Source organism: Hylobates moloch, unplaced genomic scaffold (genome assembly GCF_009828535.3).
Source record: "Hylobates moloch isolate HMO894 unplaced genomic scaffold, HMol_V3 SCAFFOLD_16, whole genome shotgun sequence".
NCBI classification, from domain to species: domain Eukaryota; kingdom Metazoa; phylum Chordata; class Mammalia; order Primates; family Hylobatidae; genus Hylobates; species Hylobates moloch.
Window position 1 is genome coordinate 66,488,644 of NW_026652291.1, and position 14,349 is coordinate 66,502,992.

Sequence of the window (14,349 nt, forward strand, 5' to 3'; positions counted from 1 at the left end):
CAAAAAAAAAAAAAAAAAAATTATTCATGTAATAAAATGCAAGGAAAGAAATATTTGAAGAAATATAGTATATATTAGATGAAACAATGGAAATATAAACCAACATCTCAATACACACTGAAAGAGAAAGCACACATTTTGCACGTTTTCCTCTAGAGAAATAATTGATTTCTTTGTGATTTAAAAAGAGTCTCCAGTTTCCAAAAATTTTCATTTTCCCATGCATACTTAGCAATATTATTCTCTGCTTTTCTGTCATAATTATCTCCTCTCTACTTACTCCTGATCATCCAGAAGATATATATTTAATCTTGTTCCAGGAAGACAAGTTACTATGTTTTTTAGACAAAAAAAAAAGAATGATGGTAAGAAATGCTTTATTCTCTTATTGCCATGCCCTGCAAATCTGTATCCTCTGGTTCCTTCAGTTGTGGCTACATACTTCATTCAACAAATATTTACTGAGTGCCTTCCAGGGACCAGGCATTATGCTAAGGCATGTTCAGCCCCACCCCACTTAAAAATTTTTCTTGCCTTTAAACTTTCTTCTGTGTAATACATAAACCCCAAACGCTGATCTGATCATAACAATTTCTTTTTGAAAACTTTTCAATAATTCATCATTGCCCAGGCATAATAAAATCCAGCTGACTTGGTAACCTATCAAAGGTTCTCCATGAACTCACAGTAAGCCCATTTCCTGGTCTTATTGCAGGCTTTGTCCCACTAAAGCAGTCTCCAATCTAAGGAAGGCATACTCTTGGAGAGCAAAAAGATTTTTATGAGATATGTGAGCACAGAGATGGTTTTAAGAAAATCTATTTTGTTTACATTTGTATCCCTACTATGTGGAACATGCTGGGCATTTAATAATTATACTTTGAATGAATGAATGCATGAATGAATCCTAGCAGTCCACACATACTCTTTCTTCTAATACAGATCTGTCTAAGAACATCCTGTGGTCTGAAAATTTTCCATCCCCAAGTTTGCTTTCATGATAATTTTTCTCCAGTTTTCTAAAAGGAAGGCATGGATGTCATACATTCCAAATATTACTAGGGTGCTTTGCCATGGGGAGAAAAATACTTTCTTCCATGGGGAGAACAAAATGGGAAAATTTGAAATACTGTGTTGGTATGAAATGAATGACCCTAATGAATTGGAAATCACTTCTTTTGCAACTTACTTTCTAATTCATGCTTTCAACAATAATGAAGAAGGATTTAATGGATTTATAAACAGAGGGAGGATTAAAATGAACCTCTGAAGATAAATATAAATCACTGAGGTTTTTCTTTTTGCTTACAACTCGGCTCCTACATTTTAAAAAGAGGAATAAAATTATTTCTGAACCCTGTCTCATTTGAGTAATAAGTAATAGTAAGTAATATTCACTCACCAATTTATGAACTAAATTTAAGTCAATTTCATTAAATAATGTATTTCCATAATATTTTAATTTTTATGTTATACAAGCATAAAGATTTACAGAATATTTATCTTACTGAACAATATCTATATAGTTATATAAGTAATAAGTGACAATAGTTATAATAAATTAATCATGGAGAATATTTTAAACATTTGAAATGTTGCCATCAAAAAAATTAAAAATATACGCATACACTTTTTTTTTTGAGACAGAGTCTCACTTTGTCACCCAGGCTGGGGTCCACTGGCACGATCTTGGCTCACTGCAACCTCCGCTTCCAAAGTTCTCGTGCCTCAACCTCCTAAGTAGCTGGGACTACAGGCATGTGGCACCATGCCCAGCTAATTTTTTTTGTTTTGTATTTTTAGTAGAGACAGGGTTTCGCCATGTTGCCCAGGCTGGTCTTGAACTCCTGAGCTCAGGCAGTCTGCCCGCCTTGGCCTCCCAAAGTGCTTGCATTACAGGCCCGAGCCACTATACCCAGCCGATATACACATATTTTTATCGCAAAGAATTATGAAAGGTAGAGCAAGAAAAGACTTTAAAGTATAAAAACACATTACATTGAAATATAATTCTGTGGGGAAAGTGGAATAGGCTCAAGGAAAACAAGGAATGTTGCAAAATGTACTGTTGTTCAAGAAAAGCCTATTCATGTATTTTAAAAAATAGTTGATAAAGGGTATCAAATATCTATAATATTTACATTCTAATGGGCACATTTAAAGGAGTGATATGACAGCTTTATTGTCAAATACCAATATCTTCCGTCCACCAGAAAAATTAAAACAATTTTTGACAAAATAGTTCTAGATACCAACTTAAAAATACACAAGGAGGTACAAAGTTTCAGAATTCTTTTTGAGTGCACATGAAGAAAAGTGTTTGAAGATCACTCTTTTAAAATAATCCAAAGTTTTCTGCTCAGCTTTTAAAAACTGTTTATGTTGCTGAGGTGGTTGCTCAGCCTAATGGCGCTTTCCACTGTTTCTCTGGCTATGAAAAGCTTATGAACCTTCCCAGGTTTTGCCAATGCCAGGCTTCTCTTTGAAGCTCTCCCTGATTCCGACGCTCTGGAATCTGTGGTAGTCCGTGACTCCCTCCATTGCGCTTCCACAGCGATTCTGACTTCTAACTACTTGTATCTGACTGCCCAAATAGAGTATCAACATCTTAAAGGGTTTTATTTATGTTTATATGGCCCAAAGGCCCAGCAAATCACTTTGTATAAAGGAATGAAGGGCTTCACAGGTACTGTCGAATGACTTAATATTTTTATTAATTGAAGGAAGAGTTCTTGCCTAAGAAATTGGAAGAATGATAGCAACATACACAAAGGGAAAGAGTATCTTGTAGGGAAAAACATTAGGGTTACGTGTTTGGCTTTAGGCTGATTGGTTTTGGGTGGGGGCAGCACAGCAAAGTGGAGATGTCCTAAGGATGGAAATGTGAGACTGAAGTGCCCGTGGAAGACTGGACTTGAAGAGCTGTATTAAGGAATAGCCTAAGAGATGACAGGTGACTCTCTCAAAACGGATGACTTCGCTCTGGGATTGAGCTTCACATGTGCGTAAATCCTTTAGATAAATGGAGGGAGAAGTTTAGGAAGATAGAGGAACTAGCAAGGAAGGAAAAATTGGATCTGGTAAGTACAGGGATGAAGTGAGAAGAGAGATTTAAAAAGGAGCAAGTGAGCCTTAGAAATCAAGGGTATGGCAAAAAAATAAAAAGCCATGTATTGCCATGTATTTTCTTTAAGAAAGGTGTAGAAACCAATGACAAGAGGGGAATTTACAAACAAGAAATGAAAGAGGAGCAGAGCACAAATTTGAAGTGTGGGAGAGATTTGACTCTAGTTATGAGAGGCAGCCTAGATAAATCAAGACCACATTTTGTTGTTACTGTTTATGGGTTTTTTCCAAGAGACAGGGTCTCACTCTTGCACAGGCTGGAGTGCAGTGGTGTGATCACAGCTCACTGCAGCCTTGACTTCCCAGGCTCAAGTGATCCTCCTGCCTCAGCCACCCAAGTAGCTGGGACTACAGGTGCATACTACCAATTGACTTAATTTTTTATTAAACAATACAGATTTATTACCTTATCGTCTGGGGGTTAGAAAACAAACATGGGTCTTACTGGACTAAAATCAAAGGGTTGGCAGGGCTGTGTTGCTTTCTGGAGGTTCTAGAGGGGAATCTGTTTTCTTCCCTTGAATTTGAGTACCAAAAATGCTAATGTGAATATTTGACACCTTCTTAAAATATTTTCTTTTAGGTTCAGGGATACATGTTACATAGGGTTTGTTATATAGGTGAATTGAGTGTTGCAGGGGTTTGATATACAGATGGTTTCATTATCCAGGTAATAAGCGTTAGTACTCAACAGGTAGTTTTTCAAACTTCACCCTCTTCCCATACTCCTCTGTCAAGTAGGACCTAGTATCTATTGTTCCCTTCTTTGTGTCCACATGTACTCACTGTGTAGTTCCCACTTATAAGTGAGAGCATGCAGTGTTTTGCTTTCTGTTCCTGAGTTAGTTTGCCTAGGAAAATGGCCTCCAGCTCTATCCATGTTGCTGCAAAGACATGATCTCCCCTTTTTAATGGCTGTATAGTATTCCATGGTGTATATGTACCACATGTTCTTTATCCAGTCTACCATTTTGCACCATTTAGGTTGATTCTGTATCTTTCCTATTGTGAGTTGTGAGTTACCTCTAGGCTTGTCTCTAACTTCTGGCCTCAACTGATCCTCCCACTTTGAGAGGGATTATAGGTGTGAGCTGGGATTATAGGTGCAAGCTACTGTGCCCAGCCATTGTTCTGTTTTTAAATGAAGATAGACTTGGATGAGAAGATAATATAAACCAGAAAAGTAGAGGTAGTTTTATGAGATAAATACAGGAGAATAATTTATGACCCATAAAATTCATTTTTTCTATATTCTGTATTCAGTACTTTTAAAATTCTGAAATGCTTTCATGTATTATAAATAGGAGCTCTAGTATTGTTCCTTGTATCGATAAATGAAAGTTGCAATACAAGGAGAAAAATATTAGTGAATCCATTAGAATTATATGTACATGTATTTTTCTTAACCTCAATATGCACTGTGATATTCTAAAGTTAGAAAATAAAAATTAGTTTTGACTGAACAAGTCTGTTGATTTAAATTATAAAATACATTAAATATATCATACTAGTGTTATTTGCTTTAGATTTTAACCTTCTAACTGGCCTGGTGCAGTGTCTCATGCCTGTAATCCCAGCATTTGGGGAGGCTGAGGTGGGAGGATGACTTAAGTTCAGGAGTTCAAGGCCAGCCTGGGTAACATAGAGAGGCTCCGTCTCTACCAAAAATAAAAAAAAAAATAGCCAAGCTTGGTGGGGCATGCCTGTAGTTCCAGCTAATCAAGAGGCTGAGGTGGGAGGATTGCTTGAGCCTGGGTCAAGGCTGCAGTGAGCTGTGATCATGCCACTGCATTCCAATGAGGTGACAGAGTAAGACCCTTTCTCCCAAAAACCAAAAAATCTTTTAGGTGCTCAAAGATATATTCACATGTCCTTATGAAGGCCAGTTTTCTGTGATATCCTTAATAATCACAAAACATCCTTTTATTTTATCTTGATATGAATAACAGAAAATTCAAAAACAATATACATGGGATGATGGAAATTTTATGAAATAAGCTTAATGTCTACATTAATTTTTTTTTTTTTGAGATGAGTCTCACTCTGTCATCCAGGCTGGAGTGCAGTGGTACAATCTCGCCTCACTGCAACCTCTGCCTCCTGGAGGGTTCAAGTGATTCTCCTGCCTCAGCTTCCTGAGTAGCTAGGACTACAGGTGTGCACCACCACACCTGGCTAATTTTCGTATTTTTAGTAGAGATTGGGTTTCACCGTGTTGGCCAGGCTGGTCTCTAACTCCTGACCTCAGGTGATCCAGCTGCCTCAGCCACACAACGTGCTGGGATTACAGGCATGAGCCAGCACACCTGGCCAATATCTACATTAATTAACACCCATCTGAAACATAATAATAATGAAGTATTTACAGATAATGAAAATAGAGCTATTCCAAATGGTATGAGATGTAAATGATATGCCATAAGACTTAGGCTTGCCTTAACTTCAATTATTCAAAAATATCTAAAGAGCTTAGTTTTTTAATGATTAAATCAGATCTTGGAAAGCCTTCACCTAAGTTATATAGAGAAAATGAAATGGAAAAAAAAAAAAAAAAACGAGAGCTGTACCTTTTCTCACATTCCCTATTTACACAACTTTGAAGTCTTCTATAAGCTCAGGTGCTTTTTCCCAAGAACAGAAACAAATCAAAATTTGATCTGAGGACCTAGCAGAGCTGACTGAGGAGGATTTTTCCCCATTGGCATTTCAACCCACATGGTCCCCTCTGGAGAATGAGGAGGAGGAAGGGGGAGGGCAAAACTTATTAGGCCCTACTAGGGCACCAGCTTCTATAAGCTAGAGGACCACAAAGTAGAAGATACCAAATGCTTCTGGATATTACTTTTATATGCAGAGGAATAGAATTTTATTTCTCAAGATTAGTAAAAGAAAATCTTCCTCTCCATTCAGTTGACTTCAATCACGGTACTTTAGTTATTGAGTTGCAAGCCAACCCCCACTGCCACCCTCATTACTATTTTGTCTCTTCAGGTTCAAGACGGTGAGCTCTAGTTTTAATAATAAATATAAAATAACACAACGAGGGTTTTTGCAGAGCAAACATACAGAATCCTTTTTAACTAACTAACCAGCCTTTTGCTACCTGGTTGGATACTATGGATGTCACCTTATATAATAAGACGGTGTTTCTGCACAACTTTAATTAATTAATTCAACAAAAATTTATTTAGCAGCTAATATATTCCAGGAACAATTTCTGGCAGTGGGGATACATTAGTAAACAAATCAATGGTAACTGTCTCCCTGAAGTGTGTATTCTAGTGGTAGGGCCAAGGTTGAGAGTGGTGAGAGGAACTTGCAACAAATATAATAAATACAGTTCTATAGTAGGTTAGAGAGTGATAACTGCTACAGAAAACAAAACAGATCAGGGTAAGAGAAGTATGGAGAAGGGGGTTTGGACTGCGATTTTAAATAGAGTGTTAGCGTAGTGCTCATGTATCTGTAGAGAGTGATATTTGAGCAAGGACTCAAAGTAGGTGAGCTTAACTTCACTGTCTCAGGATACTGAATTAGTATTTTTCCTGAGAGACTAATATATCTGACAATGGTAAAAAGGACTTCAAAAGGGTTTCTTTCTTTCTCTCTCTCTCTTTCTCTCTTTCTTTCCCTCTATTTCTTCCTTTCCTTCTTTCTTTTTTGGTTCATTTTCATTTGGGGGACATGATTAGTTTCCTATTCTTGATGAACATATTTTAAAATAATTGGCAGTTTTATAATAAAATATGAACTACTGAACCTAGTATCTGTATATAATTAAACCAAGCCTAGACATGACCCACTGTACAGGTTATGTGATTGAAAATTCAGTACATAAATATGTTGCAAATATCCAACTCAGCATAACTGAGCATAGCTGAGTGATATAATTTAAAGACCCATGAAGGCAAAGAGCTGTGTGCCTTTGTCCGTGCTGTATCTACTGGACCTAGAACAGTGCTTGGCTCATAATATGTACTCAATAAATACTAGTTTGAAGAATGAGGCAAAGAATGGTTAGGGGCAGTGGGATTGAGTATAAGTAATGGAGATTTTTGAGATTTCAAGCTATCAGAGATGTCTGACCTTTTCATGTGGTCCAGGAACAGAAATGGAGTTTCAACCTAACCAAACTCTTTAGAAAACCTTATTATGATGAAGATTTTTCCAAACGTATATTTATTGCATCTGAGTTGTCTGCATCTAATATTTTAGAGCCGTGGTCCCCAACCTTTTTGGCAACACGGACGGGTTTAGTGGAAGACAATTTTTCCATGGGAGCATGGAGGGGGTGGGAATTTAATTCTCATAAGGAGTGCACAACCAGAAGATCCCTCTCTTGCGCAGTTCACAATAGGGTTTGTACTTCTATGACAATCTAATGCTGCTGCTGTTCTCACAGGAGGCAGAACTCAGAAGGTAATGCTTTCTTGCCCACCACACACCTCCTGTTGTGCAGCCCAGTTCCTAACAGGCCACGTACAGGTACAGATCCATGGCCCAGGGACCGGGGACCTCTGTTTTAGAAGAGGAATAGGGAGGTAGTTTATACTTCAGGTGTATTTTTCTTCCTTCCTTCCTTCCTTCCTTCCTTCCTTCCTTCCTTCCTTCCTTCCTTCCTTCCTTCCTTCCTTCCTTCCTTCCTTCCTTCCTTCCTTCTTTCCTTCCTTCTGTTTTTATTTATTTATTTTTTTAGGAGTCTTACTCTGTTGCCCAGGCTGGAGGGCAATGGCACAATCTTGGCTCACTGCAACTGTGCCTCCTAGGTTCAAGTGATTCTCCTACCTCAGCCTCCCGAGTATCCGGGACTACAGGCACCTGCCACCACACCCGGCTAATTTTTGTATTTTTAATAGAGATGTTGGCCAGGCTGGTCTCAAACTCCTGACCTCAGGCGATCCGCCCGCCTTGGCCTATCAAAATGCTAGGATTATAGGCATGAGCCACTGCGGCTGGCCGTATTTTATTTTTCTACCTCTTGAGTCAATAGCTGATACTGTGTTGATAGAGTTGGGGAAAACTAATTAAAAGGCCTAGACACAGAAAATTAGAACCCCAACATCTAGTCAGTTTTCTGCAATTGCAGTAACATATACAAAGATGTAACCATGTTAACCATGAAGCTCTCTTCTCCAATCCTATAATGAAGAATAAATATCTCCTGTACACATGCTAACTCTGGATTCCTTCCCAGCAAAAGTTTCTTCCTTCAGGAGACCACAGTGAGGTGGAGACTGGAAATGCAAGGCCAGGTTAGGAAAGATGTCATTTACTAGAGTTTCTGATGTCATCTGCACCTCAATGTTGCCTGTTTGTAACTGATTAGCAGATACTAAGACATGAATCCATTAATTAGTATCTTCACATCCATGGTTGTTTTCTTTCCCATGTAAGCAGAGAGCATCATGAGTCCTCTGTGCTACATTAGTTGTCCAGAGACACAAAAACATCATCTTTAGAAATTCCTGGTCCCAGAAAAGTCTATGTTATTTTTCTATGTATAGCAGGCAATATTTGTGGCTGTCTGTATACGTGAGCTCCTTTAGGGCAGAAATCATATCTTTTTCAGGTTTTTATCATATGAAACTCAATAAATGGCAGTTAAATGAAACTATAAATGAATAAATGAAATGTTCTGTTTTGTGAAAAAAATTGTCCATTAAAACTGGGAATTAAAAATTATGACATGCTTGCATGAGAAGTAAAAACTTATGGCAGGTATATAAAAATAGGAATTTATCAATGGTCTCAGTTGAGTAGACTAGACAGCCATGATGACTACATGTAGCAAACAACTGCTCTATTTCCCTTTGGTCTGCAAAAGAATTTTAATAGTTACAAAAATTATATCTTTATCACTAATACATTTTATTATCAAATTCTTGTTTGAAAAGGGACTGTTATTAATGAGAGAAGTTAAGTGACATGCTCCATATCAAATGAAAGGCTTACAGTGAGAGACAAAGAGGACATTAATAAAACCAAGATGATCTGCTTCTCAGACATAGCTCACTTTCGTGACTGATATGCTGACAGTTACATACCCAATTCATGTTATTATCACAGCATAAAGAATGCATGTTTATGAAGGCAAGGTCATTTGTAATATAAAACAAAATGGTCTCAGCATGTCCACTGTGAGCAAATGCTGAAACATTACCCATTTAATGAATATTAATTACATATTAAAACCTACAATTAAATACATAAAAAAGAACAACTGGTGCCTAGACTCAGGAAAGATACTATTCAGGCAAGTTCTGATACTTGATCTGCCATTTCAATTATTTTAAAGTGTTCCAAAATATTTATGCCACAGGTTTTTAGAGAAAATTTCTTTGCTTTGCAGAAGTAAAGGATGAGGGATTTTTATACCCTACCCGCAAATGAGAACCAAAGAAGTACCTGTAGAATTGCAACCTCATTACGAAGCTGGCTTTCTTGTTTTGTTGGAAATCGTAATTTGTCAATGATTTTAATAGCTACATCTCTTCCTGTTTTACGATGTTTTCCTTTAAAATGAAAAAGGGAAGCATTAGTATGTTATTAAATATCATCTATCTTAAAGAACACTAAAATTTGCAAGGACATTTAAAGAAATGATAAACATATTTCACTGAATAAATTAACATTTCTAAAGAGCACTGACTTACATATATATATATATAAAGATTTCATTATACTAAATCAAATATGTGCTTTAAAATTAGCCATAATTTAGAACGCAAAAGAATTGGGGCACTAAAAGCTATATGTATCAACAGCCTGGTTTTTTTCATAAAATATGTGTTTTAGAAACAGAACATTGAGTTACTTAATATAGAAAATATTTGTATCACCACCAAATTAACTCCCCTTTAGAAAGTATAATTTTAAAGTCCTGATAAGATAATGTATATTTTAGGGGAAAGAATTAAAATCTTGGCTCTGTCACTTATTAGCTGTGTGATCTTGAGCAAATCACTCACTCTTTCTGAATTCTAGGTTCCTCATCTACAATGAGGAGAAGATTGGATGAAAGGAGGCACGTAAAGTATACAAAATACCCTGGTAACTATGCACACTCAAAAATTGTTATCATCATCATCATCACTACATAATAGGCCCTTTATGTATATTACACCTCATTTAACTACTGCAACAAACTTTTCAGGAATTCTACAGGGTACCCCCAAGTTCTTAACTTCTACACTACTATATTGTGGTAGGTACAAAATGTAGTAGTGTTAATTGAATCTGAAAATAAGAAATGAAAATGAATCAGAAAATAGAAATGGAAAATGGATCTAATTACTCAAACTTTTTGGTTACATACAAACTAACTTGAAATTCCAGTCTTCTAACACTTGTAAATCTAGTGTCCACTCACCCTATATCCCACTCTTACTATTCCTTGTCTTTCCAGACTGCTTCCCTTCACTATCACATCATCTTGTGTTCATGTTCTCTACTTCCTTAACATTATTTCTTACTCTTTGATTGACTACAGTCTCTATTTCAACTCAGCCATTTTCCTGCAAGTACTTTTTTCAAGGCCATGACTTCTTTCGTCTCTACTCCTCCGTCACTGTAGTACTTGACCTCTCTTCTGAGACTCTTCTCATCTACTTTACCCCATTTGTGTCTAATCTTAACGTTTCAGTCTTCCATGTGGCGGCCTCCTCCTATTCCTGGTCTTCAGTGTTGGATGTTCCAAGTTATCTGGCATCTGCTAGTCTCTCTACTCTCATTTGTCACCCTTGTCTTACCCCTATACAATGTGCATTATGTATATTTACCATGATCTATCTACCATAACGTTTTTTGCATGCAACTATTATACTGTAGAGCAATAATCGAACATTTGGTCCCCTCTATTATACCATTATGCATTAACAAATGGTACAATGGTTAGTGGCTCATGATAGGTTTCTCATCAAAGAAATCACTGGAGCATTTTATAAGACTCAACATTACATTGTAAAATAGAGTAGAACTTAATTACTTTTTAAATTAAAAAGTACAATACCATATAGTGATAAATAAAATTGAATGGGACATTGTGATTATTTCAGAACATTAAACCTCACCACAAGAAATAATTTCTTATTGATACTATTAAGGAACTGAAAGTTATGAGGTCATTTTATAGGGCAGGTAAAGCATTAATATTAAATATTTTTTAAAGACTTACAAAATATCTTTTAACTGGCTGGAATCTAAAATAGCAGAAGCTAGAATAATAAACTTACCAAAGAACTTGACAATAAAAAAATAGTTAAAGACTTGATATTTCACCTCAAAAATTAAAAAAAAAATTCAATCCTTCAGGAAACAAATATATTGTTAAAGAAACTGGAAAAATAAATTTTGTTTTGTCTAATAACATGAATGGACTTCTGATCAAGTATGCCAAAAGAAAATGGAATTAATTTGTTTACAAATCACAACTTCCTTGTTTTCTCAATATTTTGTTTGCTATTCCAAACTTCTTCAGTACGGTGTGTAGAGTTTGTCTATATTAAAGTAAAAATGTTTTTTCAGGAATACGAAACCTTCTCTTTCAAAACACACATATACCAATTTTCTAAGTAGTAACAATCTCAGAAAATTTTTTTAAAGGCAGAACACAAAAAGATACACACACAGAAATATATACACATAGGTCTTCTCTTTTATGTTTTTCCTGGAAATATTGCTTTTTAAAATATAACTAGCAAAAATTTTAAGTTCATAAAAATACTCAGTGAGATAACCCACCTCCATAAACAATTCCAAACTGTCCAGAACCCAGTACTTCATCAGGAAAAATCTGATATACTGTGCTGATGTCCTATAGGTACAAGTCCAATGAAAAAAAAAAAACATGAAGCAGAACAAAACATTAGTCCTAAAAATTAATATAATTCTATTAAATATATTATAAACTATTTTCAAAATAAATTATAAATGCTAGATGAAATCTGAGATGACTGTAATATTCAAAGCACACTCTTTTTTTTTTTTTTTCTGAGATGGAGTCTCTCTCTGTTGGCCAGACTGGAGTGCAGTGGTGCAATCTCGGCTCACTGCAACCTCCACCTCCTGGGTTCAAGAGATTCTCCTGCCTCAGCCTCCTGAGTAGCTGGGATTACAGGCACATGCCACCACGCCCAGCTAATTTTTGTACTTTTAGTAGAGACGGGGTTTCACCAGGTTGGTCAGGCTGGTCTGGAACTTCTGACCTCGTGATCCGCCTGCCTTGGCCTCCCAAAGTGCTGGGATTACAGGCATGAGCCACCACACCCGGCCTCTAAGCACACTCTTTAATTAATGTAATAATGTAATGTTACGAAAACTGTTCTGATCTTAAGTGGCAGAGGTTTTCTAACGTGCTAGCACATATGTTTCATTAGAAAGAAATATGACTAAAAACCATACAATGTGATTTACTATAAGTATTGAAAAAGATATTTGCCTGTTGAGATGGCTACTTGGAAATGTCATTAAATAATCACGGTTCCCAATCACATGTCTGTGTGAATCCTGATTCCAGCCACTTCTCCCTGTATGGCTAGAACGAAAAGGTTGCTCCCTTATTAGTCACCCACATGCAGATGAACCCAAAGTGACGGAAGAGGAGGCTGAATCACTATGCGCGAGCTGGAGAGGCTGCAGAAGGATGGCAACCCATATGAAATTCTCATCTGTGAAGTAGCTAAACTCGTCCAATTTCATCACTTCGGGAGCTAACAAGTTCCAAAAGTCTAATTCTTTCTCTTTGAAATAATAAGTGCTGAATAAAGCATCTTTTAAATCTATGTTTTATTGTCTGTGATTTCATGCTGATGAAATCACCAGGTAATACTTTTTTCCCTTATATATTCCTATTACATCCTATCAGATTTTCCAACTATCTTCTACTCTTATACTCTGACTTTATTTTTTTAAAAGTCCTTCTGCACATTCTGCACATGTACCCCAGAAGTTAAAGTATAACAAAAAAAGAAGTCCTTTAATATCAAATCCCACCCTCTCCATATCCTATAAACCCTTATCTTTTTCCTTTGTTCTTCCCCCTAGAAAATAACTACAAGTTGTCTCCATCCTGTGATTCTTCAAAGTCCCTACAGGATGAGGTCAAGGCTGTCCAGGGACAAGACAAGTAATATTAATACTATTCTATTATTCTGATTTCAAGCTACTTCATCTGTTAAGAGAAGTGTTCTTTAGGCTTTCTGACAACTCAATGGCCAATCCAAAATTCTCAGTGGACAACAGTGGCTGAATAGACTGGAACAATTCCACAGCTATCGGGAATTTCCCAAGAGGCTTATAGAGTAACTTGTATTTCCTGAAATGTCTCTGGCTAAGCAAAGGCAATAGGAATCTGCAGAAAAGAAATTTCTTTAGGAATTTATCTCATGATTGACAGCACAAGAATTTACCTAACCTTCACTATGAAGTTTACCTAGTTCTCTCTAATTCATATTTGGCTGTTTACTTTATGCTACTTTAATGTAGTTTTCAAAGATATAGTAAGGATGAATAGAGTTTCATGAAGTTAATTTTTTTAAACAAATTTTTGGAAAGTGTAAGCTATAAACTGCATTCTTTTGGCCATAGATACAGCAGGTAAAATAGAGAAAAGGATCTGGGTCACAGGAGGAGGTAGAAAAGGCCTTATTACTTTTTGGCTACTTGCAATAGGGATAAAATATAATAAATAAAGCAAACATTTGACAGAATGTAAAATATTTCATAATATGTCTGATCTATAATTGTCAAAAACTGAGCTGCAAGGATGGAGTTATGTGGTGCAGGTGACTAGGGTGCTAAAATGAGAACCCATAAGATTTGATTTATACAACTTTCTTAAAGTCTCCTTGATGTGTACAAGTGACTATAAGAGCATTTGCAACTCCTTGTCATATTATGGCACTTCTAGGTAGCAACTAAGGAATGAGAACAATGGCATTTTTAAGCTACTCATGCAAATCGAGAAATTTATTTTATTTTGCTCATGTATTTATTTTACTGTGTAATATCAACCATTAAAATTCCAGTACCAAGAAGGGCAAATATGTGAGAAATCAGGCATCACATTATAATCGCCTAGCTGAGAAAAACAGATATTTGGCTCTACATTACAGAATTGATTATAGAAAAATTACTAATCTATATAATTTAATATTTCTAAAATGTCACAAAAAATATCCAAATTCTGTTTTGCTTTCCAAAATTTACTAACAAATTAAAATGAAT

At 36.2% G+C, this 14,349-nt stretch overlaps 1 protein-coding gene across 2 annotated transcripts in view; it reads right to left on the reverse strand.

Moving 5' to 3' along the window:
- PRKD1 (protein kinase D1) overlaps positions 1–14,349 on the reverse strand; it is a 348,017-nt gene that overhangs the window by 36,174 nt on the left and 297,494 nt on the right. For both annotated transcript variants that reach the window (XM_032180176.2, XM_058429789.1), the window contains 2 exons: positions 11,866–11,938; positions 9,532–9,638 (listed from right to left, as the gene is read on the reverse strand). In XM_032180176.2, the coding sequence (XP_032036067.1) occupies positions 9,532–9,638; positions 11,866–11,938 (180 nt within the window). The remainder of the gene's footprint in view (positions 1–9,531; positions 9,639–11,865; positions 11,939–14,349) is intronic.